We start from the raw sequence: 22,558 nt of genomic DNA on the forward strand, positions 1-22,558 counted from the left end.
AGTAATTTTAAATCATTCTTCCCATTACACACCTGTATCAAGAAAGAAAAATCTCATACAGATGGCCAACAGACACATGAAAAGATGCTCAACATCGCTAATTATTAGAGAAATGCAAATCAAAACTACAATGAGGTACCACCTCACACTGGTCAGAATGCTCATCATTAAAATGTCTACAAATAACAAATGCTGGAGAGGGTGTGGAGAAAAAGGAACCCTCCTACACTGTTGGTGAGAATGTAAATTGGTACAGCCACTATGGAAAACAGCACGGAGGTTCCTCAAAAAACTAAAAATAGAGTTGCCATGTGATCCCTGCAATCCTACCCCTGGGCATATATCCAGAGAAAACCATAATTTGAAAAGATAAATGAACCCCAATATTCAGAGCAGCACTATTTACAATAGTCAAGACATAGAAGCAACCTAAATGTCCATCAACAGATGAACGGATAAAGAAGATGTGGTACATATATACAATGGAACACTACTCAGCCATAAAAAAGAATGAAATAATGCCATTTGCAGCAACATGGATGGACCTAGAGGTTATCATACTATGTGAAACAATTCAGAAAGAGAAAGACAAATACCATATATCGCGTATATGTGGAATCTAAAATATGATGCAAATGAACTTATTTACGAAACAGAAACAGACTCACAGACGCAGAAAACAGACTTGTGGTTGCCAAGGGGGAGGGGGGATGGGGGAGGAATGGGTTGGGAATTTGGGATTAGCAGATGCAAACTATTATACACAGAATGGATCAACAACAAGATCCTACTGTATAGCACAGGGGACTATATTCAATATCCTGTGATAAACCATAATGGAAGAGAATATTAAAAAAGAATGTATATATGTATAACTGAATCACTTTGCTGTACAGTAGGAATTAATCAACTATACTTCAAAAATATAATTTAAAAAAAAGAATGAAAAATCCACAGTTTAATATCATAGGCAACAAGATAAGGCAATTTTACTTATTAGATTATATACTAATAATTTTTTTAAAACATACACATAAAATGCTTAGCATGTACTAGGTACTTTTTTAAGAGCTTGACTCCTTTCATTCTTGCACTGTCCCTATATGGTAAGTACTATTGTAATTATCATCCTCATTTTATAGATGAGGGAACTGAAGCACAGGACAGTTAGATAACCCTGTCCAAGACTACAAGATGAACTGTGGATGAGCCAGGATTCAAGTCTAAACAATTTGGTGCCTATGAAACTCACAAACTACTGACATGGTACCGCCACTGGGTGTCAGCATACCAAACTGAAGGGGCTGCAGTCTTTTTTAGGGAAAAAGGGAACAGCACTTACTGAGGGCCTTCTAGATGCAAAACACTGGTGCACACATTTCCCAATTTAATCTGAGAGATGAATAAACTTTTTAGAGAACAGAATATGCAATATTTAGTTAACAGAGTAACCAATTTGCATCAGAGGAGCTTTTGTCCATATTTTTTTAACTGAAAAAATAGCGGTAGACTTAGAAGTTAAGAGGATCATTCCCTAGATTCTCCATTAACAAAGGGCTTTTACCAGCTGTTCGCACCTATCACACAATGAAACCATTATTAGAAAGACTTCAGGGAAGAGACGACTCAATGTGCTCTCTCCCTCTGCAAAAACCAGCAGGAGACAAGCATCTGCTATAAAATTATCTGGTTTAATCGCTATCAACATCAGAACCATATCACATTAAAGTACAAAACCTGTAATGTACAATTACACATACAAAAAATGTTCTTCGTGAGGAACAATTTTCAGCAAATCTGACAAACAGCAAGAGTTACTCCTATTGGGGGTTTGAAAGGAGAAATGGAAATTTCCAAGATGTCCCCCTCCTCCCTCTGGCTCCTCTGACCCTCCGAACATCAATTTGCAAAGGCCCAAGGGAGGAAGGGAGGTATTAACAAACTCAGGCACTCATTCCTCCTCTCTTATGGAAGGAGTGAATTTTTAGGGAACATTTTCCATCCTTTATTACACTGATGTTCCATCCATCTGCATCATTAGGTTCAGTAGTTACCATGACAATATGATGCCTACAGCAATCTAACTTGATAGCCAGATGCCAAAATGTGGAAAAATAGGACCAGCTAAGAAAGTGAGAGAAATATAATTAATCTGAACCACATAAAAAATGTGCACAAAACTAAAACCAAGAGGGAAACTGCCAAAATGTCACCCAAGAGGGAATGATGACGGGAAACAATGATAAGTTTCCGAGATTCAAAACTTTTTTGCTAACTAGAGCCATGAATTGGTCTATAACTAAGGCTGAGGAAGAAGTCAATGTTAGTCTTGAATATTGCTCTGAGTGGCTCTCCCCCAGTAATTTCCTGCTGCTGAGCCCAGTGGTGTCATCACTGATTCCAGCAGTGGGATTCTTAGGCCCTGAATTTCCTGAGGATCTCAAGCCACATTCTAAGTGCTGCTGCCAGAGCATTCTGCTCACCTCCAGTCTGCTGTTATGCCCAGCTTTTCCATCTGATGAAGTCATTTGCACCGTCATTCTGAAGCTAATCTTAAGAGACTGAACTGAGCTATGTCCTGGGAGACCCTGTCCCCTTGCGTTCTCTATGCCCCATGGAGGCAACTGCTAGCACAACCCTCTTGGGGGCCCTGATGTGGCAGAGGGGCTGGGAGATTAAGAAACGAGAACAACATAAAAGTTGTGCTTCAGGGAGACCAGCCTGGGATGGGTGGTCCTTCTCATCACAGCTGGGTTGGATAGCGGCGCTGAGCTAGGCGATTTGGCCGGTTCAGGCTGGTAGCCATGGAGAGCTGGAAAAGAACAAGCATGGCACTAGATTATAGCCCCAAGCATGACTCCAACCAGGGCTGACTGGCTGGATTGAGCTTGGGCATCCTGAGGGTCTAGAAACCCTTCTGCTGTATTTGGCTTCCCATCGTGGTGTTCTCATTATTCACTTTCACCCAACACCTTCACCTCTTAAATAAGGAGAAAGAAATTCAATTTTATATAGAAGGGAGGCCAGTAATGCATCAGAACAAGCAGTCTGCCCCACATCATGCAGAAGCAGGGAGTTTAGCTTCAATCAAACTTTGCAAAGATCCCCTCGCCCCCAGGACACAGTCCTGGTGCAACCACACCATTGACACCAACACCAAGTGTCTCTCCTGAGTCTCAAGACTTACGAAAGGTCAAGTGCAATATTAATAATAGTGACATTGACTGAGCATTTTCTGAGTGCCAGTCCCTTCACAGACATGCTCCGGTTTAATCCTCACAACTGCCTGCTGAGGTAGCTACTACTAACCCCATTTTACAGATGCAGAAACTGAGACTTAGAGAGGTTAGTCGTTGCTCAAGAACTCAGGCACAGTAATTTGTTATAAGTAAGTTATAAACCTGGGTCTTCTTAATCCAGAACCCATGCTCCTAACCCCTCTCTCTCAGGGCCTCCTTACCTGGGGGACCTGGGATGGGTTGTAGAGAGGGACAGCCCCTTTCAAGGGGGGTGGGGGAAGCAGAACACCAGGGTTGAAGGAGAGCCCGGAGGAAACACCCTGTGATGGAAAATAATGGAAAATCCTCTTAGTCACCACTCCCCAGATTCCAGAACATCAAGGGCTTCCCTGAGCATCAACTTTGGTCAAGAGATGCAGATATGATACAGCTCAGGGAATATTGAGCAAACAAACGTGGTTCAAGTGGGCACAGCCAACCCCTGGGTCAAGGGTGGCATTGCAGAGCCTTGGGTGCTGCTGCATGAGAAGAAAAGGTCATAATAAATGTATTAATAGCATCATAAAAAGTAACCTCATATTCTTCGAAAGACCTAGAATACTACAAGAGTGCTGTAACCAGGCCACAAGAAATAAACATGTTTTCCTAGCAATTGGCATGAAATCCATACTGGTTTGGACAATTCATCAAGAGTTTATCACAGCCCTTGCCAAGGATACTGGTGAACTCTGGCTCCTACTGGGACAGGGAAAAAGGTCGTTCTCCTTTTTTTGTTTGTTTGTTTTTTTGGCCATGCCACATGGCATGCGGGATCTTAGTTCCCCAACCAGGGATTGAACCCACCACCCCTGCAGTGGAAGCACACAGTCTTAACCACTGGACCGCCAGGGAAGTCCCAAGGCCGTTCTCTAGACATCACCTAAGGAAGCAGTTATGGGCTAACTCCTGTTCCCCTCAAACTTCATATGTTGAAGTCCTAACCCCAGCACCTCAGAATGTATTTGGAGACAGTGTCTTTAAAGAGGTGATTAAGGGGACTTCCCTGGTGGTGCAGTGGTTGAGAGTCCGCCTGCCGATGCAGGGGACACGGGTTCATGCCCCGGTCCGGGAAGATCCCACATGCCGCGGAGCGGCTGGGCCCGTGAGCCATGGCCGCTGAGCCTGCGCGTCCGGAGCCTGTGCTCCGCAACGGGAGAGGCCACAACAGTGAGAGGCCCGCATACCGGAAAAAAAAAAAAAATTTAAAGAGCTGATTAAGGTAACATGAAGCCATTAGAGTGGCCCTAACCCATCATGATCGGTGTTCTTATAAGAAGAGAAAATTTGGACATAGACACACACTGAGGTAAGACCATGTAAAGACTCAGGGAGAAGATGCCCAGCTACAAGCCAAGGAGAGAAGCTGCGGGAGAAACCCACACTGCCGGCACCTTCATCTCAGATCTCCAGCCTCCAGAACTGGGAGGAAGGAAGTTTCTGGTGTTTAAATGGCACAGTCTCTGATACCTCGTTCTGGCAGCCCTAGCAAACTAATACAGACGCTTTCTCCATATCCTCCACGAGTCAGGCCCTCACAGGGCGGCACCTGCAGCCCACGTGAAAGTTCAGTCCACACAGAGGCGGCTGGTGGGCTGCTCACCTGAGGTCCCGACATGCCTCCACTCCCCGTGCCCTCGGCTGTCCCCGCCCCGGACGCTGATCCTTGGGCTTCACTGCCACCTAGGAAGAAATGAGTCAGGGGTGTTCCCGCTGCTCGGGACAGAGGAGTCCCCACTCCCAGAAGGCACCCCCCACGCCCCCGGGGAGCACAGAGAGGACCACAGACAGCCCAGAGGACATGAGGTTGGCGGTACCTGTGTCCCTGGAGAAGGCGCCGTCATCCGGCAGAGACTGGGGAGCTGGGGGCGGCGTCGGCGAGAGGCCCGGGCTGGGCCGGGGTGGATCAGATGCTCGGGGGGCTTCCTGCTTAGTGCAGAAAGGAAGGTGTCCCTGACGGTAGCTAAACCGGTGCTGCCTGCTTGTACTCCTGCAGGGCCCACATGGCGGCCAGATGCTGGCCTTCTCTCCCCCAAGTTCCATTTTCTTTATGCCGGTCCTCTGCTCAATGATCCAAGTTAACTCCTGTCCCTCAAAAGTTAAATTTCTTCATCCTGACTTCTAAGGCCTTTCATCATCTGCCTTTCCCCTCACTGGACCAATTTGTTTCCCACAATCTTCCATCGCTAAACCTGTTTCACCCGGCCCAGGGTAGAGATGCCAGCTCCAGACCCTCCTAGGGCCCCTGGAAGGGGGAGCTTCCGGCCCTCCCTGCCCAGGTTACCTCGGAGTCAGGACCGTCAGATGCATCCTCGTCTCCAGAGGGGGGCGCGTCGCCGGCGGGCTTCGGGCGAAACCAGCTGAGCCAGCCAAACCCCGAGCCCTGGAGGGAGGAGGGCGAGTTCTGTGGCCTGCAGGGTTGCTTCTCCCTCTGCATCTGAGATTAGCCAGCCCCGCCCCCACCTGTGATGCCGGTGAGACCGGAGGGGCGGGGGCACCACCGAAGCCCAGATTCCCAGCTCTGCTCCGCCATCTGGGAAGAGAAGAATCCCTCCACCTTTGTTTTCTCCTTCGCGTCTCCCAGCTTTCCTCTCTGGGCGGTGTCTTCGGAAGACTTTTTCTTCTCTGCCTCGTCGGAGGACTCCCCCTCATCCTCCCTGACTGATACAGCGGAACTCTCAGACATATTTCGTGCTCTGGGAATCGGTGGCACCTGGGATTAAGGAAAACAGAAGTAGCATTTTTATAGCACTTGACAGGTTGCAAAGGCACATTTACACGTACTCCCTCACCTGACCGGCTCAGTAAAGCAGTGGGGAGAGCCCGTGCTCCGCAACAAGAGAAGCCACCGCTCGAAGCAACCAGAGAAAGCCCGAGCGCAGCAACGAAGACCCAACGCAGCCAAACATAAATAAATTTATTAAAAAAAGGAAAGGTTAAGCAACCTAAGGTCACAAAACTAGTAAACGGCAGAGCAAGGATGTAAACTTAAGCAGTCTGACTCTCCTTCTAGGAATTTCTCCTATTTGAATAAATTTGAGGAATAGACAAGGGCTTATATACTAGAATGTCCATCATTGTGTTTTACATGAGGGGAAGAGAAGGGAGGAGTAGCGAGAAAGAGTGGGAAAGAGAAGAGACACACTTGAAGTGTTTAACAACGGGGGAAAGATGAATTAAAATCTGAGCTCCTCCCAGGGCCTACCAGGCCCTCCATGACCCAGTCTCTCTCTGCCTCTCTGGTCTTACTTCTTAGCCCTCTCCCCTGTTGCTCCCCACTTTCTAGATACAGTGATTCCATGCTCTTCCTCGATTGCACCAAGTCAGTCCCATTGTAGGCCCTTTGCTCTCCCTGTTCCCTCTGCCTGGAACACTTGTTCCCTGAATACTCACGTGGCTTCCGTCCACCCTCCATGCTGACCTCAGAGATGCCTTCCCTTCCACTCCATGTAAAGTAACATCCCTCATGCACACAGTGGCTTATTTGCAGTCACCTCCACGGAACAGAAGCCCCATGAGGGCAGGCTTTGTCTGCTTCCCTGTGTACCCCCAGCCCCTGTAACAGTGCCAGGTATGTTGTAGGAACTCAGTATTTGTGAATGAATAAATGCATGAGTGATGGTATGTCCATACAATGGATTTTATCACACCAGTATTAAAAATCCTATTTAGGAATGACATGGAAAATCTCAATTTTATAGTATTAAATAAATAGAAAATAAAGTTTCACCTACATATGTTCTTAACCATTTAAAAACGCATGTGTGTATGTATACACATTTATATACACACATATATACATAGACGGGTCTCGCCCACTTTTTGAAAGTTTGCATTATGCCACTTTGCTTTTACCAAAGACCTACATTAGTACCTGTTTTCCCTAAACAAAAAAAAGTCCACAGAGGATTTTCACTTTTACAAAAAAAGTCAAAAAGTGAAAAAAGCGTTCAGCGTTTGTTTTGTAGGAGCTGTTATAGAGGCAGAGTGTACCCTAAGCAGTGAGAGTGGCCTGCCAATCTCCTTCCCAGAAACTACGCTCAGCATCTCCGCATCAAGACATCATAGCTTTGAACTGTCTGTGAGCACCTGTGCCTCCTTTCGGTTTATCTTGTGCACTGTTAGCAAGACGTGTACTGAGGTGACTGCTTCTTCCCTTCATGTCATGTAGACCTATGAAAGGTTTCATGGAAAGGCTCTACATTCAGATAGCAGGAGAAACCTGTACACGGAAAAAATTTTAGAAGGAAATAACGAAAATATTTGACTATGGGCTTCTGAGTGATGTCTGTTTGACTCTTTATATGACAGTTTTTCTTCATTTTTCAAGTTTTCTATAGCAATAACGTACTAATTTTTCAGTTAGAAAAATAAAAAAAGTAAAGCATAAAAGTGTTTTAAGGGCTTCCCTGGTGGCGCAGTGGTTGAGAGTCCGCCTGCCGATGCAGGGGACACGGGTTCGTGCCCCGGTCCGGGAAGATCCCACATGCCGCGGAGCAGCTGGACCCATGAGCCATGGCCACTGAGCCTGCACGTCCGGAGCCTGTGCTCCGCAACGGGAGAGGCCACAGCAGTGAGAGGCCCGCGTACCAAAAAAAAAAGAAAAAAGTGTTTTAAGCCTTGCAGCCCGGTTACGACTTGAGAAAGTTCGCCTCCAGCCAGGCAGGTTTGGGACCAGCAATGCCTGCTGTTGGAGGGAAGGGATTCATTCATTCAACAGCTAGCTGGATGATTACTTAGACATGGTTCTCTCCAAGACCTGATGGCACACCTGGGCAGAAGCGATACAACTGCGGTAGGTCCTTCTTGGAAATAAAGCAAGGTAAAAATTAAAAGAAAGAAATATCAAGAGTCTTCCATGGTGGGGCAGCGCACAGCAAGTGTTCGGTGCAACAGTAAGAAGTGGGGGGGGCTTCCCTGGTGGTGCAGTGGTTGAGAGTCCGCCTGCCGATGCAGGGGACACGGGTTCATGCCCCGGTCCAGGAAGATCCCACATGCCGCGGAGCGGCTGGGCCCGTGAGCCATGGCCGCTGAGCCTGCGCGTCCGGAGCCTGTGCTCCGCAACGGGAGAGGCCGCAACAGTGAGAGGCCCGCATACCGCAGAAAGAAAAAAAAAAAAAAAAGAAGAGGGCATCAGAGGGAGCAGATGTGTGAGTCCAAAGCTACACCCAGCCCTGCCGGCCCTGCCTCCATGGATTCAGGTTAGCAGGACTGAACATGAACCAAAACAAGCCTCCTCTCCACCTCTCAGGATCTGGTGTAGAAAGAAACAAGGTGAAACATGGAAGAGAGGGCTGGTGCAAGGCACAGGAAGGCATCTGTGAGTGGCAGAGAAACCGTGGCAACTGAAGGAAACCCGCAGCTCGGAGTGGGCACCGCATCCGCTGGGCTCTGTCCTCTCACCTGCGGTTTGGAAACAACCTTCTGCCCATCAGGATGCTGGAAGGTTTCTGGAGACACTGTGTTCTCTCCTACAGCACAAAACACAACAGAAATCGTGATGTGAAGTGGGGCCTTTCCCATCTATCCTGACGAAGGGTCATGGGGACACAGTTGGCTCTCCTAATTGCAAAGCAGCTGGAGCTCTGAGCCCACAGCCCCAAGTGCATCACAGTAAATGCAAAGTCCATTTGCACAAGCCTCTGAATTCCAGCCACCCCAGGACATGCTGCTCACCCGACCTTCACCCCGAACCAAGGTCATTCCTCAGGAACCCCGGAAATCAGGGCCGCATCAAGCTGGATCGCAGGGATCTTCCCTGACCTTCCCCTCCATGTGAGTCTCCCATCTTGGACAGGACCTTGTCTTAGCAGCTCTAAGATCTGATCCTTCTGCGTGGTTTCCCAAACTTCCCTGGCATCACTCAGCGATGCTCACCCATACTCGGCCCCTGTTGTCCAAGGCCTGATGGGAGAAGACAGAAGCACGAGCCTCTGCCCGTGGTCCCTGACACTGATGACTTCAGAAAGAGGACTTGGCCTAAACTACCGCTCCAGGCACAGGTGGCGTTTCCTTGCCTTCTCCAGCCGAGATCCTAGAAACTACAGAATCCAAGGGGAAGGCAAGAGTGGCTGCGGTTGGCTGTGCTACGCTTGTCCCAGTAGAGACGGGGGCTGGAATGGGAGAGAGCCGTCTCCCTCAGAAGAACGTGAAGTACCAGGCCCTCAGTCATGTGCACACCCACCACTCAGGGCTTTACCAGCTCCCACCCCACACCCTGCACTGGTCCCTGCACCTCCCTCTTCTGCTTGCTCCCCTAGACACCTCGTCACCCAAGGTTCGCTGCCTCGCTGGCAGGTCTTACCAGGGGGCGGGTGCATCTGCTGGGCTTCCTCCCAGGCCCTTCCTCCAGGCGTCCCTGTCACCGCCACGCTGCCACCAGTCCCTGGCAGATGGGTCTCAGGAACTGAGTAAAGAGGCACCGGGACACCCGTCTGCCCAGAACCTCCTCCTGCTGGGTAGGAGCTGGGCTGGAGGGGAAAGGGCTGCTGTGGGCTGGGATGGGCCGGGCCCATCGGCTCCAGTGTTGGCCACAGGGCTGAGCAGTCTCCAAGGGCTTCTGAGTTGCCTTGATGTCCAGAAAGATCCTGGTAGAAAGTGTCGTCTAAGGACATAGGGCAAAGAGGAGGAAGTGAGACCTGTAATGTGGCACTTGTGTGGACTAATCACACCAGGAACAATCCTGCTCTTTGGAAAGCAGTGACAAGGACAGGCCGCTTGGTGTGGCTGCCATCGATGTGATGACAAGTACAACACAGCAGTAATTGTAACACCTCTCACCGCTTATGACTCAGAGTTTACAAAACCATTTCCCTCACTACCTTGTATGATCTCTGAGCCTTAAACCAGTGGGTTGGGAGGGCAGAAATCACCATCTCATTTAACTCCACAATTTTTTGCATTTGGATAAACTTTCTCTTTTAAGGATCTCCTAAGGGACTTGGGGCCTTGAAACTTAGAATGTTGCCGGTTAAAACCCAAATCAGACGACAGAAATGATGGCTTTGCTTTTAAAGAAGCAGAACCCTTGGCCCAGGAAGGGACCTTGGTTGGTATTCATTCTGGCTCTGCCGTGTTGCTGAAGAGACAGACCAAGGTGTGGACGGGGACAATGGCTGCCCCAAGGTTATGAAACTGGTGTGGTCATCTGACCCACCCGCTCCATTGGGTGACAGGAGACACAGCTGCTTCCCAGCGGAAGTGGCCACTCAGAAACACCCAGCCTGCTCTCTTGCAGCCCTTCACCCTCACAGATCCTGGGACGCAGCAGCAAAGCTGGGAAACAGAAACCAAGGCCTGACCTTCCTTGCCACCCCCTCGCTTATCCCTGAAGGAAGGGAAAAAGGCTGGGAAACAGCCGGAAGTAAAAAGATGAGGCCCCGTCCTGACCCCACCAGGGAGCGCTGTCTGGGGAAAGGGCACAGAATTAACTGGGATAACAACGTCTGCCCAACCCAATACTCAGAGGCATCCTGAAGGGAAAGGAGGGATCTGTTGAAAACACTTTGAAACCTATTTCACACGCGTGGCAATTGATGCTCAAACACCATAGGCGCTTCCTATGTCCCCACCGCTAACGTGAAATACAGATAACCCACCGCCTCTGGCCTCAAGGAATGTATTCAGCTAGGGAGACAGTACTGACACAAGTGAAGCAATTAGATAACAACACAACATAACAAGATTAAAACCTGAATGTGAAGCAAAAACCCTAATAATGCAGAAACAGAAGTGTCAGGGATGGGGGCTTCCCTGGAGGCGCCGTGGTTGAGAATCTGCCTGCTGATGCAGGGGACACGGGTTCGAGCCCTGGTCTGGGAAGATCCCACGTGCCGCGGAGCAACTGAGCCCGTGCGCCACAACTCCTGAGCCCACGTGCCACAACTACTGAAGCCCGCGCGCAGCAACAAAGACCCAACGCAGTCAAAAATAAATCAATTAATTAATTTTAAAAAGGAAAAACAAAGTGTCAGGGATGCCTGTGGTCAGTGGAGCTGTGTGGAGAGGGGGGAGCCAGACCACTGGGTCAGATGGACACAGGCAAGGAAGGCACTCCAGGAACGGAAGGGGGAGAGTCATTTCGGTTGCGTTATCTCGTATAATCAGATCCTGAGAGTCAGCTATTACACATTCAGTTCATTGGTTTGGGTACCTGTTGTTTTTCTGGCTCCCAAAGTATCCGAGTGAGCAGAGCAAGGATCCCCCATGTCTCCTGCTACCTTTTGCTACGAAGATAAAGTAAACATCTCTTAAGCAACACAAAGAAAAACAAAAACAGTGAACCATGGTTTAAAATTAAGTCAAAAAAGAAACGTCAGGAGCGATAAGGTAAGGGAGTCGCAGGTGAATGCAGGGGCTGGAGGGGGAGGGGAGGGGCAGCCTCAGCCCTTCCCACCTCCCAGCTCCGCCCAGAGCAGGCAGGGACCAGGGCAGCATCCTCTCCCAGAGGAAGGGGCAAGAGGAGGGAACGAAACCGTGGGCCCCAGAGCCCACAGCACATGTAGGAAGCAAGGGCCGTGTGTGCCTAAAAAAACCCCCCCGCCCTTTCTCAGCGACAGAGGCAGAAACAACATGGAGGAGGCCCTGTTCCAATGACTGTATAACAGTTACTACCAGCCGCTTTTGCAATTGTCAGAACAAAAAAAAGGAAAGGCCCGGAAGTCTTTTAAGCAATTGCCCTACATTACATGAAAGTGACAAGGGACACAGGGAGCCATTGTTCCTCACAGAGAGATGGAAGCTTTGATGGTCAGAAAATGTATTTTCTGGGACCACAGAGAAGGGTGGCTGGGTGCTTTGGAAGAGGCTCCCACTGTCTCACACCAAACACAGGAAAGTGTTTCCACCCGGGCGCGAGGCAGCTGCGGGGAAGCTGAGTGCCACCCCTTCCCCAGTCAGGCTGTGCCTCGTGGGTGACAGGGGACCCCCAGAGCCCTCCATGGGGTCGGGGGCTTGCTGAGGTCAGTGCCTGCCTACCCTGGGTCTAGGGCAGCCAAGAGGCAAACAGAGGCCCACCCCGCTGACCTGCCCCCCACTTACCTGCAGCTCCTTGTGATGCCCCCGGAGGTGTGCCAGCCAGTCCGGCTCCAGGTCCCTGTCTCCTCGGTGACGGCGGCGGTGTTCTAAAACCAGAGGATCTAACAGCTTCAGTCTCTCTGCAAGCTGTGCCAGGTTTCCAGACGGTAAGAGAGGGAAAAGGAGAGAGAGAGGTAAGTGAGACGGACAGACCACGGGGAGAGGCGGTAAGGAAAAAGAAGGGAGCCTTGGCTGGTAAACCAGGCTACAAAGAACTGCCAAACAGCAGGTTCAGCAGATATCTTCCCCGAATGGCAACGTAAACACACAGTTAACCCATCTTGTTGCTAGACACTAAATAAACTATGAGGAGAAACTGTTACTCTGCTTTATGTCTCTGCAAAGCTGCCCTCAGGAGCAGCGCTTCTCAAGCTTCAGGCCTGGTGGGAACCACCTGGGACCTTTGCTAAAATGCTAGCTCTGATCCCAGAAATCTGTGGGACCTGAGAGTCTGCATTTCTAACAAGCTCCCTGCAAGGAGACGCCTGTGCTGCTGGTCGAGGGAATGCCTGTATCGTAAGGTTATTCCATCAGTAAGTTCCCTACTCCTCCATTCTGGGTCCTGAGCTGCCTACCACCATCATCCTGTTGGCAGAAATTTGTCATCAAGGGGGCTCAGGACCACAGATTTTATTGATTACAGAATCCAACACTGGGCCTCATCTAAAGCAAAGAAAAAATTGACGGTAGGCTGCCTTATTACTCTCAGCTAATGGATTTTTCTTCAATTAATTGGAACAACTATTTGCCTGATTGTTCTCTTCCTCAGGAACTAAAAGTTGATATGTTTTTGTTTTCTCTTTTTGAATGTATCTCACATGTGATAAAATATTCCATGCATTTAAAGGCATTTTAATAAGGATCATTTCCTGTTTTAACCACTAAAATATATTTTCTAAGCCCAGCTTTTATCATTAGAACAGTTCACCGTAACAGGCAGTTTTACTGTACCAAAAAAGCAGATGCAAGAATGAATTTCCTGCATAGCACATGCCTGGTTTTCAGTCCCCCAATTTCACAGCGTCCCTCCCCGCCGCCATCCCCGCCCATAGCATCCTTCTTTGTGTGGTGTCAGGCCTCTGCTTATCACATCTGGACATGCATACGTGGTCAAAGACAGCCACGGGCTCCAATTTTACAGCATGTTCAAAGAAGACGAAATGGGGTGTCTGAGCCGCTTTACAATAGCTTTCTCTGAACACTGAAGATAACACACCTGCAGAGAACCCTCTGAGAAGCTCACCTTGATGAGTTCCACTAATAGCACAGGGTGACTGTTCTCTCCCTGGCTCAGGAGGGCTGTGCCAATGGCTTCGCAGTAATGCAAGGCCTGGGACGCAAGGCCATAATCTGCCAGACGGGAAGCATAAAGGAGCTTATACACCTGTGAAGAGGAACAGGGCCAGTGATGAGCCCATCCAGGCAGGGACAGAAAGAGAGAAGTGGAGATAAGACTTCTTGGAAGTCAGCTGACTGCCAACTTCCTCTAACTCTGGATCCAAATATTAAAGAGGGCCTTGTGCCATTTGGGGCATTCTATCTGTGTATGGGCACAATTCCAAATCCAGCCTGCAGTTCCGTCCTCATAGAGAAAGGGCTGGAAGGCACATCAGCTGAATCTCCCCAGGCTCTGGTCACCATGGAAATGCACTGGACTCTTCTTATCAGGCAGCCCACATCTCTGGGAAGCCTGGTGTATGTGGGGCACAGGACCAGGCACCAGGGATATGGATAAAAGAAGAAAAAATGGCTGAGGTGCAAGGGACTTCAAGCCCAAGGGAGTGTACAGACAGAGACAGGTAAGGGCTCAGAGAAGCATGAGTGACAGAACTAAATGGAGCCTGAGGGCTGGAAATCAGACCGACCCAAGTTCAAATCCCAACTCCATGCTGGGTGTGGAACATTGAGCTAGTTACCCCACCTCCTCTCTGCGCCTTGGTTTCCTCACTATAATATGGGCATGATAATACGATCTACCCCTTGGCTGTTGTAAAGGTTCAGTGAGATAATCCATGTAAAGTCCTTAGAACAAATGGTACCCAAGAGACATGAGTCAATAGCATGTAACTCCTTGGAACCTGTTTTGTAAAAGGGGGGTAATCATGCCCGGATTACCACAGGATTAGAAATCATACAGTCAAAGCATCATAACACAGTGCCAGGCGTGTAGAACTCATTCCCTAAAAACAGCTAATCTCACTGCTATCAGCCCAAAGACAGCTGAGAGGTGGGATGACTACATAACAGAAAGAAAGAGACTGAAGACCTGCATGGACCCAAAGGAGCTGGTCAGGCAGGGCTCTGCTGGAGAAGGTGGGTCTTTGGTAAAACTCTTAAAGAAGATACTAACTGGGTCATTGCCCTATAGGCAGTAATTCATTCATTTCCAAGCCTTTGTGTTTTGTGTTTGGTGTTTGGTGGTGGTGGTATGCATGTTATGTGTGTGTTGCTACCACCGAGTGCACTCTCAATACAGGCACGGAAGGAGCCATTATGGATTTAAGAAACAACAGGGCATCCAGTAGAGAGGTTGAGAAGAGAGGTTAGAACCTGTGTGGACACCACCTGCACAGCTGCAGCCCTGAAGGGAAGAAAGAAGGATGGGGGCCAAGGACAGAGCAGGGAGGAATTTCCAGAGTTAAAAACAGAGTCATCCAGGATTTCCCAGGTGGCGCAGTGGTTGAGAGTCCACCTGCCAATGCAGGGGACACGGGTTCGTGCCCCGGTCCGGGAAGATCCCACATGCCGCGGAGCGGCTGGGCCCGTGAGCCATGGCCGCTGAGCCTGCGCGTCCGGAGCCTGTGCCCCGCAGCAGGAGAGGCCACAGCAGTGAGAGGCCCGCATACCGCAAAATATAAATAAATAAATAAATAAATAAAATTTTAAAAAGAGGTGATTAAGGGGGCTTCCCTGGTGGCACAGTGGCCCGGTCCGGGAGGATCCCACATGTCGCAGAGCGGCTAGGCCCATGAGCCATGGCCGCTGTGCCTGCGCATCCAGAGCCTGTGCTCCACAACGGGAGAGACCACGACAGTGAGAGGCCCGCATACGGCAAAAAACAAAACAAAACAGAGTCATCCAAAAGAGATGGGAATGGCAGGTCAGAGGAGAGGAGAAAGGGTGAAGAGCCCCCAGTCGGGCCTTCTTGTTCCCACTCCCAGCAGGATGACCTGCTGAGGAGAAGTGGAGCCATTTGGAGACAGAAAAACAGAAGGAGCTACAGACAGGGGGGGAGCCCCAGGGCTGCTGGCACGATTCGCATTGTCAGCAGTGAGGCCGGAGCCCCCAGCACAGAGGCCGCTGCAGTGTTTTGCTTTCCTATCTTAAAATGCAAACCTTTAGGGGACCTAGAAAGACATCCTAACCCTCCCCACATTCCAGCTAATGAGGAAAAGTCCAGTGGATGACTTAGTCCAGCCACTACATGCCAGATTGCAAGGCGGAAAACCCAGTGGCCCACAGCCATGTGACGCAGGTAAGGTGGTGGCCTCGTGAGGGCTGAGTTACCTGGAAAGAAGGGATGAAGGATTTGGGGCGCCCCAGCATCTGACAGTACTCGAAGATTTCCGTCCTCTGGATAGCCTCAGTTGTTGCAAATTTCAAAAACTCTTGACTAAAACCAGGGAATAAGAATAAAAGAGATTGAGGCGGGGACAGATTTAAATCCTAGTAGATGGCCAAACACCAGCTGCATCCATTCATGGTAGAGTTTCTGTCCTGGGCTGATCCCTGGGGCAGCTCCAAGAGAGGAAAGAGAATCTGCACCTCCAAGGCTCTGGGGGAAGGCGGGGGGAGACACTGCGGGGAGGGGGAGATCGCTGCCATCTTTCCTGGAGGGTCACGTAAGGCAAGCTGCTCTCACACCCAGCTCAGTGGGGCACTGGGTGCTCCCCGTAAGCACGCTGGGAGCCAGCCTTAGTGCCCTGAGAACCCAGAGCGGGCGTCTGTGAGAGGCCACCATAGCCTGAGCGGAAGAGCAGAAAAGAGGGAGTGATGTGATGTTCAGAAACATTGAAGAAAGAAGGCCCGGCAGGGAGAGGGTAGTACTGCGGAGCCCCAAATCAGAAGACGGTCCCTGTGCTGGAGGTTCATGCCAGTGAGGAAGCAGCCTGGGTGAACGTGATCTGAGGGGCCCTCAGAGTCCTCACGGGCCCCAAAACAGCTGCTGTGGGGTTTGAAATCATAATCACGGGGGCTATGCCTGGGGTCAGGACTGTTATCTCCAGAAACATCCTCATACAATATAAACATAGGAGGGAGACACATTAAACCGTTTCACTTACTGTCCCATTTGGCCCAGACGGGCCTCTTTGACAAGCCAACTAGGTGCTATCAGAGACTGTGACCTTGACAGACAGGCTATGAGAGGATGCGTTTCTACAAAGAAAAGCCTGACCGTCTGGATTCCAAGTCCAACCTGACCCCACACTAGCTGTACCATCTTAGACAAGTTACTTAACCTCTCTGTGCCTTGGTTTCCCTCCTCTATAAAATGAAGATGAAAAGCGTACCTTCTTCACAGGGTAAATGTGTAATGATTAATGGAAATAGTGCAAATAAAATGGCTGGCACAATGTAAGAGCTTAGGAAATCTTAACTATTACAGGGAAAGAGAAAGAGAGATCTAGAATGTGGAGGGCAGCTAGAGAGCAAGCCGGTCTTTTTGTCCATTTATTCACTGTCTAGGGGCTTATTAAGGTCCTTCTGTGTGAAAAGCCTAATGCTACAGCCAGCAGGGAATAAGTGACAGGCGGGACTCTGAGTAGCTTGTGCACCAAGTCAGTGTAGGGTTTGGTGGCTAAACAAACGTCTTCCACTTTCGGGTTTTGCCCAAGGCGGGCTCTGAGAACGGGTCCAGAGCTGCCTGACGCAGAAGCTCAAGCCGCCGCGCTCCCGCTAAGCATTTTCTAAAGAGTCACTCTCTGATCACGGAGCCAGGGCGCCACCGAGTGGCCACAGGGGTACAATGCAACCCACAGGCACCAGTTCACAGCTTCCCCGGAGCAGGGCCTGGACCTGAGGCCCCCTGGCGGTGTGATGCGGCACCCACCCGGCAACTCCTCCGCCAGAGCCTACCTGTGCGGAAAACCATCCCAGAGGAGGGGACCAGCAGGGGCCGAAATTCACACAAGACAATGGAAAATGGAGCCATGAAACCCAGCAAGGGCTAAACCAATCCCCTGGAAGATGTCCTTCCCACTCCCTTTCCCCCAGAAGATCGCATACCTGTGGCTACTGCCCAGCAAGGCCAGGTGGTCTGTCTTCACAGTATAGGAGCCGAAGGGCACGTGAGCCATGAGGTAGCAGAAGTGAGCTGCTTCCACCAGCCCCTTCCCAGCTGCAGGAGGAGAACAAGCCCTGGTCATGGAACACGCCCACGTGAGGACCCACCATCTGGGGGGGATGGAGAGGGGCTTGGAGGTCGGAGCGGAGAGCCTCATGGGGATAAAGGAACGAGCTTTTCACACTACGAGTCACAGACCCCAAACCCCACTCCCTCTCCTACCGCATTTTTGGCCTCCGACATTATTTCACTTCTCTTCAGCCAGAATAAGGCACTATTTCACGTTCCCCCTAATGGATTTTCGATGAGGACGTTTCTAAGCATTTTAGTCCTTCTGGAGAGGGAGAAATGAGTAGAAATGCCTACACCTGAGCAGAAAAGCTGTCCATTGGGAGTAGCAGTTTTTAAACTAGGCTTCTTGGGGCACTAATGCCTCCCTTGCTAAAGTCAACCAATAGAAGACCTTTCCCAGTGATCATAAAAATTACATTCATTACCAAATTGTTCCCAGTTTTAAAATGTTCTCCCATACCTTTTCCATTACCTCAATACTGAATTAATTCAAATAGGTAAAGTAACTAGCACAGGGCCTGGCACCCAAGAACGTTCGGCAAAAGTTAGTTCTCTTTCTACCCAGGTGCTAAACAACCTGCCATTTGACTGGGCACAATCTTATGCGTAGCTATTTTAAGTTTAGCAGAGCAGTACTTCACGAAGTGCCACAAAGCGATGATTTCTAGACGTTCTGGCCCTTGACCAAATCTGAGGACCACTGATCTGGAACATTCAACAGCCCCTAAGTGTTTATGAGGCCACAATCACAGAGACATGATAGATATAAAGACTATACGATTACCCAGGGTAGTTCAGGCAAAAATAGAATTTCCTATCTGGTTAAGCTGGGTCACTGTGGGACTAACAGCAACAGTAGGCGAGATGCCCCCATGTGTTAACTCCATCTGCACGGGAATCTGACCGAGGCATAGGAATCACCTACTCAGGGGAGCCTCCTACAGTGGCAGACCCCAGAGTCTCAGGGGCCTGGCCTGCACTGGCTCGCAGTGGAAAACTGGGAAAGAGAAAGGCAAGAACTCCCTCTCCCCGGAGTTTCTGTCCCCAAAACACTGAGGCTCCTGGGTCAAAGGAAAGCCTGAGGCATAGACTCGGGCCCAACACAGAACCTAAGTATCTAAGCACAAGGTGGTTAAAGCTGGCCTGGAAATAGAGGAGAGGAGGGGATGGAGATGGTCTCTGCTTACCCAGCGTGTCCCCCATGGTGACAATCGTGCGCTGATACAGCTCCGGGTCCCCACCTTGATTCGACAGAATCACAGCCAAGTGCGGCCTCCAGTCTCCCCACTGCTCGTCCCCACAACACTGAAAAGCAGCAGAAAAATTGAAAATTGACTGAGTAATGTAGCCCTGACCAGAATATAGGTAAGTAAGGAAGGTTGTTGTCTATTTCCTGGTTTTCCAGGAACGCCCATTATGCTGCCGGCAATGTGGCCACTCGTTGATTTTGCGTTCTCTTTTTCAAAAACCAAAACTCTTAGAAGGATGAATAGGCAGGCAGGCAGACACGTATACATACATACATACATACATACACACACAGGGATGTTAGGAGATAAATAAATGGAATGACACTCTTGGTCACTAATTTTCAGATTTCCTCCTGGTGCCCCTAACCCCAATAGCTAGAGACAAAATCAGAAGAAAAAAAAAAAAAACTGATGTTTCAGTGGGAGACGGAGGATCGAATACCCCTGGTTCATGAGAAGAGTCCACATTAGCCAGTTAGAAGACGGGGGAACACCGGGCTCCTTGATACCTATTACCAAATGGCTAATGTTTTCTGGTTTTACAAAGCCAAAGTCCTCTCTCACACGTCACCTTCTTCAATCTTCACAACAACCCTGTGAACTCTAATTCCTATCGCCTCTTGAGGAGTGAGAAAACCAGGCCAAGTGGCCCAGCCAGCGCTATGTCCCCTCGCTCTGGTGACCATGCAGGGGCAGCAGAGCTCCACGAGGGGGCGGTAGAGTATAATCAGAGAAATGGGAACAGGCAGAAGCCCCTCACGAATGATGGGCCGCCCTTCTCCTGAATGAAGGGGAATTTCAGGACAGGGAGTATCAATAAAGAAACAACACAATGTCACAGAAACGACACGGGCCCTGGATTCACCTGGGGTCCTGCCTCTTGAGCAAGTTTCTTTATGTCTTTGAACTTTGTTTCTTCATCTCTTAAATGGAGATCAGGATGTCTACCTGCCAGGATTTTTTTTTTTTTAACATCTTTATTGGAGTGTAATTGCTTTACAATGTTGTGTTACTTTCTGCTTTATAACAAAGTGAGTCAGTTATACATATACATATATCCCCATATCCCCTCCCTCTTGCATCTCCCTCCCACCCTCCCTATCCCACCCCTCTAGGTGGTCACAAAGCACTGAGCTGATCTCCCTGTGCTATGCGGCTGCTTCCCACTAGCCATCCATTTTACATTTGGTCGTGTATATATGTCCATGCCACTCTCTCACTTCATCCCGGGATAACTGTTGATAATCATATAGTTAGATGAAGCCCATAGCATAGTGCCTTACACTTGGTTTGCACCTTATAAATTGCATGCATATAAATACACACACACACACACACAGAAGCACAGCAAAGGAAAGAGGTGATTTGCAGACCAGTCTCTCCTCCACTTTGTTATACTGAATAGATAGAGCAGGAGATTGACAGTAATAGCTAAGGTCTGGAGGTCAAAACAATTCACAGTTATTTGGTATTGTATTTGTAATTATCCCACAGAACGAAAGATGCTTTATCCAACTCCATTTTATAGTGACTCTGTTTATCTGGGCAATGCAGGGTGAATGAGGACGATGATGACAATAAATCACAATAATAATAGCAGTTCTCACTGACTGCACCCTGACCCTGGGCCACAGCCGGTGCTAAGCATTTCTCCTAAGAACAATCACATGCATTAGGTACTATTATTATCCCCATTTTAACATGTGAGCCAGGCTCTTTCTTGCTGAAACTAAAGGGACTAGCAAAAGAAAAGCCCTTGCAAAAAGAACAAAAATTTAGAAGTAATTCTTCTATCTCCTCCCCCAGGCGATTTGGGAAAAAAAATCACTGTAAAGCAGGTCTACGGAGGGAGAAGAGAGAGAGATAACGCTTATTACCTAACTTCAGTGGGCCAAGCATGGTGGTTGATATGTTCAGCTATTCTCTCCCCTTTAATTTTACAGTAGCTCTGTTAGGCATCAAAATGCCCACAAAGAAGAAAAGCTGAGGCTCTGAGGTTAAGTAGCAGGGCCCAGTTCCCACAACAGTGAGGAGCAGAGTCTGGGTTCAGCCTGTGACAGAGGCCCACGTCTGTGTTTTCCAGCTGCCATGCTTTTTCCACTACTCCTCTTATTATAAGTACCAAAGTCTAGCCTTTTACTGGATGCTACGATGCTAGGAAACTCTCAAACACTAGGGTCAAATACTGCAAATATCACCTCTGGCTCCTCGGTTTTCTCACCCAAGAGTAGGGAACATTTAGCAAACTCTACCAGTGCAATGAAACCCAATGGACTGTATGCTGATTACATCTTTTCCTGCACTTAGTGCTTTGTGACATGGTGCAATTTCATTGCAGAGCACAGGCCCTCAGCAGAATTGTGAGGTGCACCCCATGTTCCAGTATAGCCAGCTGGTTTGACGAGGGGGCATGAAAATCATCATTTCTCTTTTCTGTTCTTGAAATTGTCCACAGCAATAAGACAAACAAAAAAGCAAAAGCATGAAGTACATTTTCATTGAAACTAGGTGTCAGCAAAAATCCAAGCCTCTAAACACAAGAAAAGGTTTCCAAAAGTAATGGAGATTGAACAGAGGTGGGTTTAGGAGGCAGAGAGAGAGAACACCAGAGGGAGGGGATCCCACAGTCATCTCCATTGGCTGGGGAGAAGCAAAGATGCTCACAGAAAACACCAGGTCATGCGGAAATGCCAGCTGCCCTGGAATATGGCCCTGGCACCTCCCCAGCTTAAACCTCCCATAAATAACTCATCCGGGGAAGACCTGAAGCCTATGAAGGAACAAGTACAGAATCGCTACAAATATACCATCAAGATCAAAGGAGGGGGGAAGGTAGAGAGAACATTCACCAGAAAAATGTTTCCACAAAACAAAGAATTGTCACCAAACATTTCATCATGAATTTAAGTAAAATAATGAAACAATTTGTTCTATGAAGCAAGGGTCTAAAGCTAAGTTACAGGAGCAGAGGAAAGAGATGGTGGAGAACAGGAGGAGGTAAATGTGACCTGCAGAGCTCAGGAGAGAAGTGGGAGAAAAATCAAAGAAATAAAGACAAAAATGGAAAAAGCACAGAAGCCAAGAGACACTGATGAAAACACAGTAAGGGACACACAGAAAAAAAGAAGAAAGAAAGAACTGAAACAAAAAAAATTTTTTTAATTAAAGAAAATTATATATATAATTCACATGTATATATGTATACAGTTCATATATATATATATATATATGAACTATATATATTTTGTGTATAGAGGGTGTTCCTGAAAAGAAAACCAAAATAAGAGAACAAAATAAATACTGAAGGATATAATTCAAGAAATTTCTCTGGAACTGTAAGATATGGATGCACATATTAAAAGAGCGTGCTGTATCCCCAAATAACTGACACAGACAGTCAACAACAAGATATATCTCAGTAAAGTTATTGGACTTCAAGGATAGGGAAGGAATACCTTGGGACAAAAAGATCAATGCTCTTATAATGGGAAAACTATCAAGCTGGCCTCAGGGCTCTCCCGAGCCACGTCCCACACTGATGACGTAGAATCTAACACGTCCAGCTTTGAAGGGTCACGTGCAGTGGTGGGGAAGAAACAAAA

The 22,558-nt window shown here is 48.6% G+C and overlaps 1 protein-coding gene across 4 annotated transcripts in view; it reads right to left on the reverse strand.

The window, feature by feature from the left end:
* Positions 1-1,689: 1,689 nt before the first annotated feature.
* SEC16B (SEC16 homolog B, endoplasmic reticulum export factor) overlaps positions 1,690-22,558 on the reverse strand; it is a 56,033-nt gene continuing 35,164 nt past the window's right edge. For all 4 annotated transcript variants that reach the window (XM_081224281.1, XM_081224282.1, XM_081224283.1 and 1 more), the window contains 14 exons: positions 18,894-19,011; positions 17,577-17,688; positions 15,858-15,963; positions 13,594-13,734; positions 12,315-12,437; positions 11,428-11,500; positions 9,580-9,879; positions 8,679-8,746; positions 5,833-5,988; positions 5,560-5,658; positions 5,093-5,204; positions 4,879-4,958; positions 3,461-3,559; positions 1,690-2,812 (listed from right to left, as the gene is read on the reverse strand). In XM_081224281.1, the coding sequence (XP_081080407.1) occupies positions 2,744-2,812; positions 3,461-3,559; positions 4,879-4,958; positions 5,093-5,204; positions 5,560-5,658; positions 5,833-5,988; positions 8,679-8,746; positions 9,580-9,879; positions 11,428-11,500; positions 12,315-12,437; positions 13,594-13,734; positions 15,858-15,963; positions 17,577-17,688; positions 18,894-19,011 (1,656 nt within the window). In that variant the 3' untranslated portion in view covers positions 1,690-2,743. The remainder of the gene's footprint in view (positions 2,813-3,460; positions 3,560-4,878; positions 4,959-5,092; positions 5,205-5,559; positions 5,659-5,832; positions 5,989-8,678; positions 8,747-9,579; positions 9,880-11,427; positions 11,501-12,314; positions 12,438-13,593; positions 13,735-15,857; positions 15,964-17,576; positions 17,689-18,893; positions 19,012-22,558) is intronic.

Source organism: Mesoplodon bidens (assembly GCF_964165515.1).
Source record: "Mesoplodon bidens genome assembly, chromosome: 2".
In the NCBI taxonomy this organism is placed as follows: Eukaryota; Metazoa; Chordata; class Mammalia; order Artiodactyla; family Ziphiidae; genus Mesoplodon; species Mesoplodon bidens.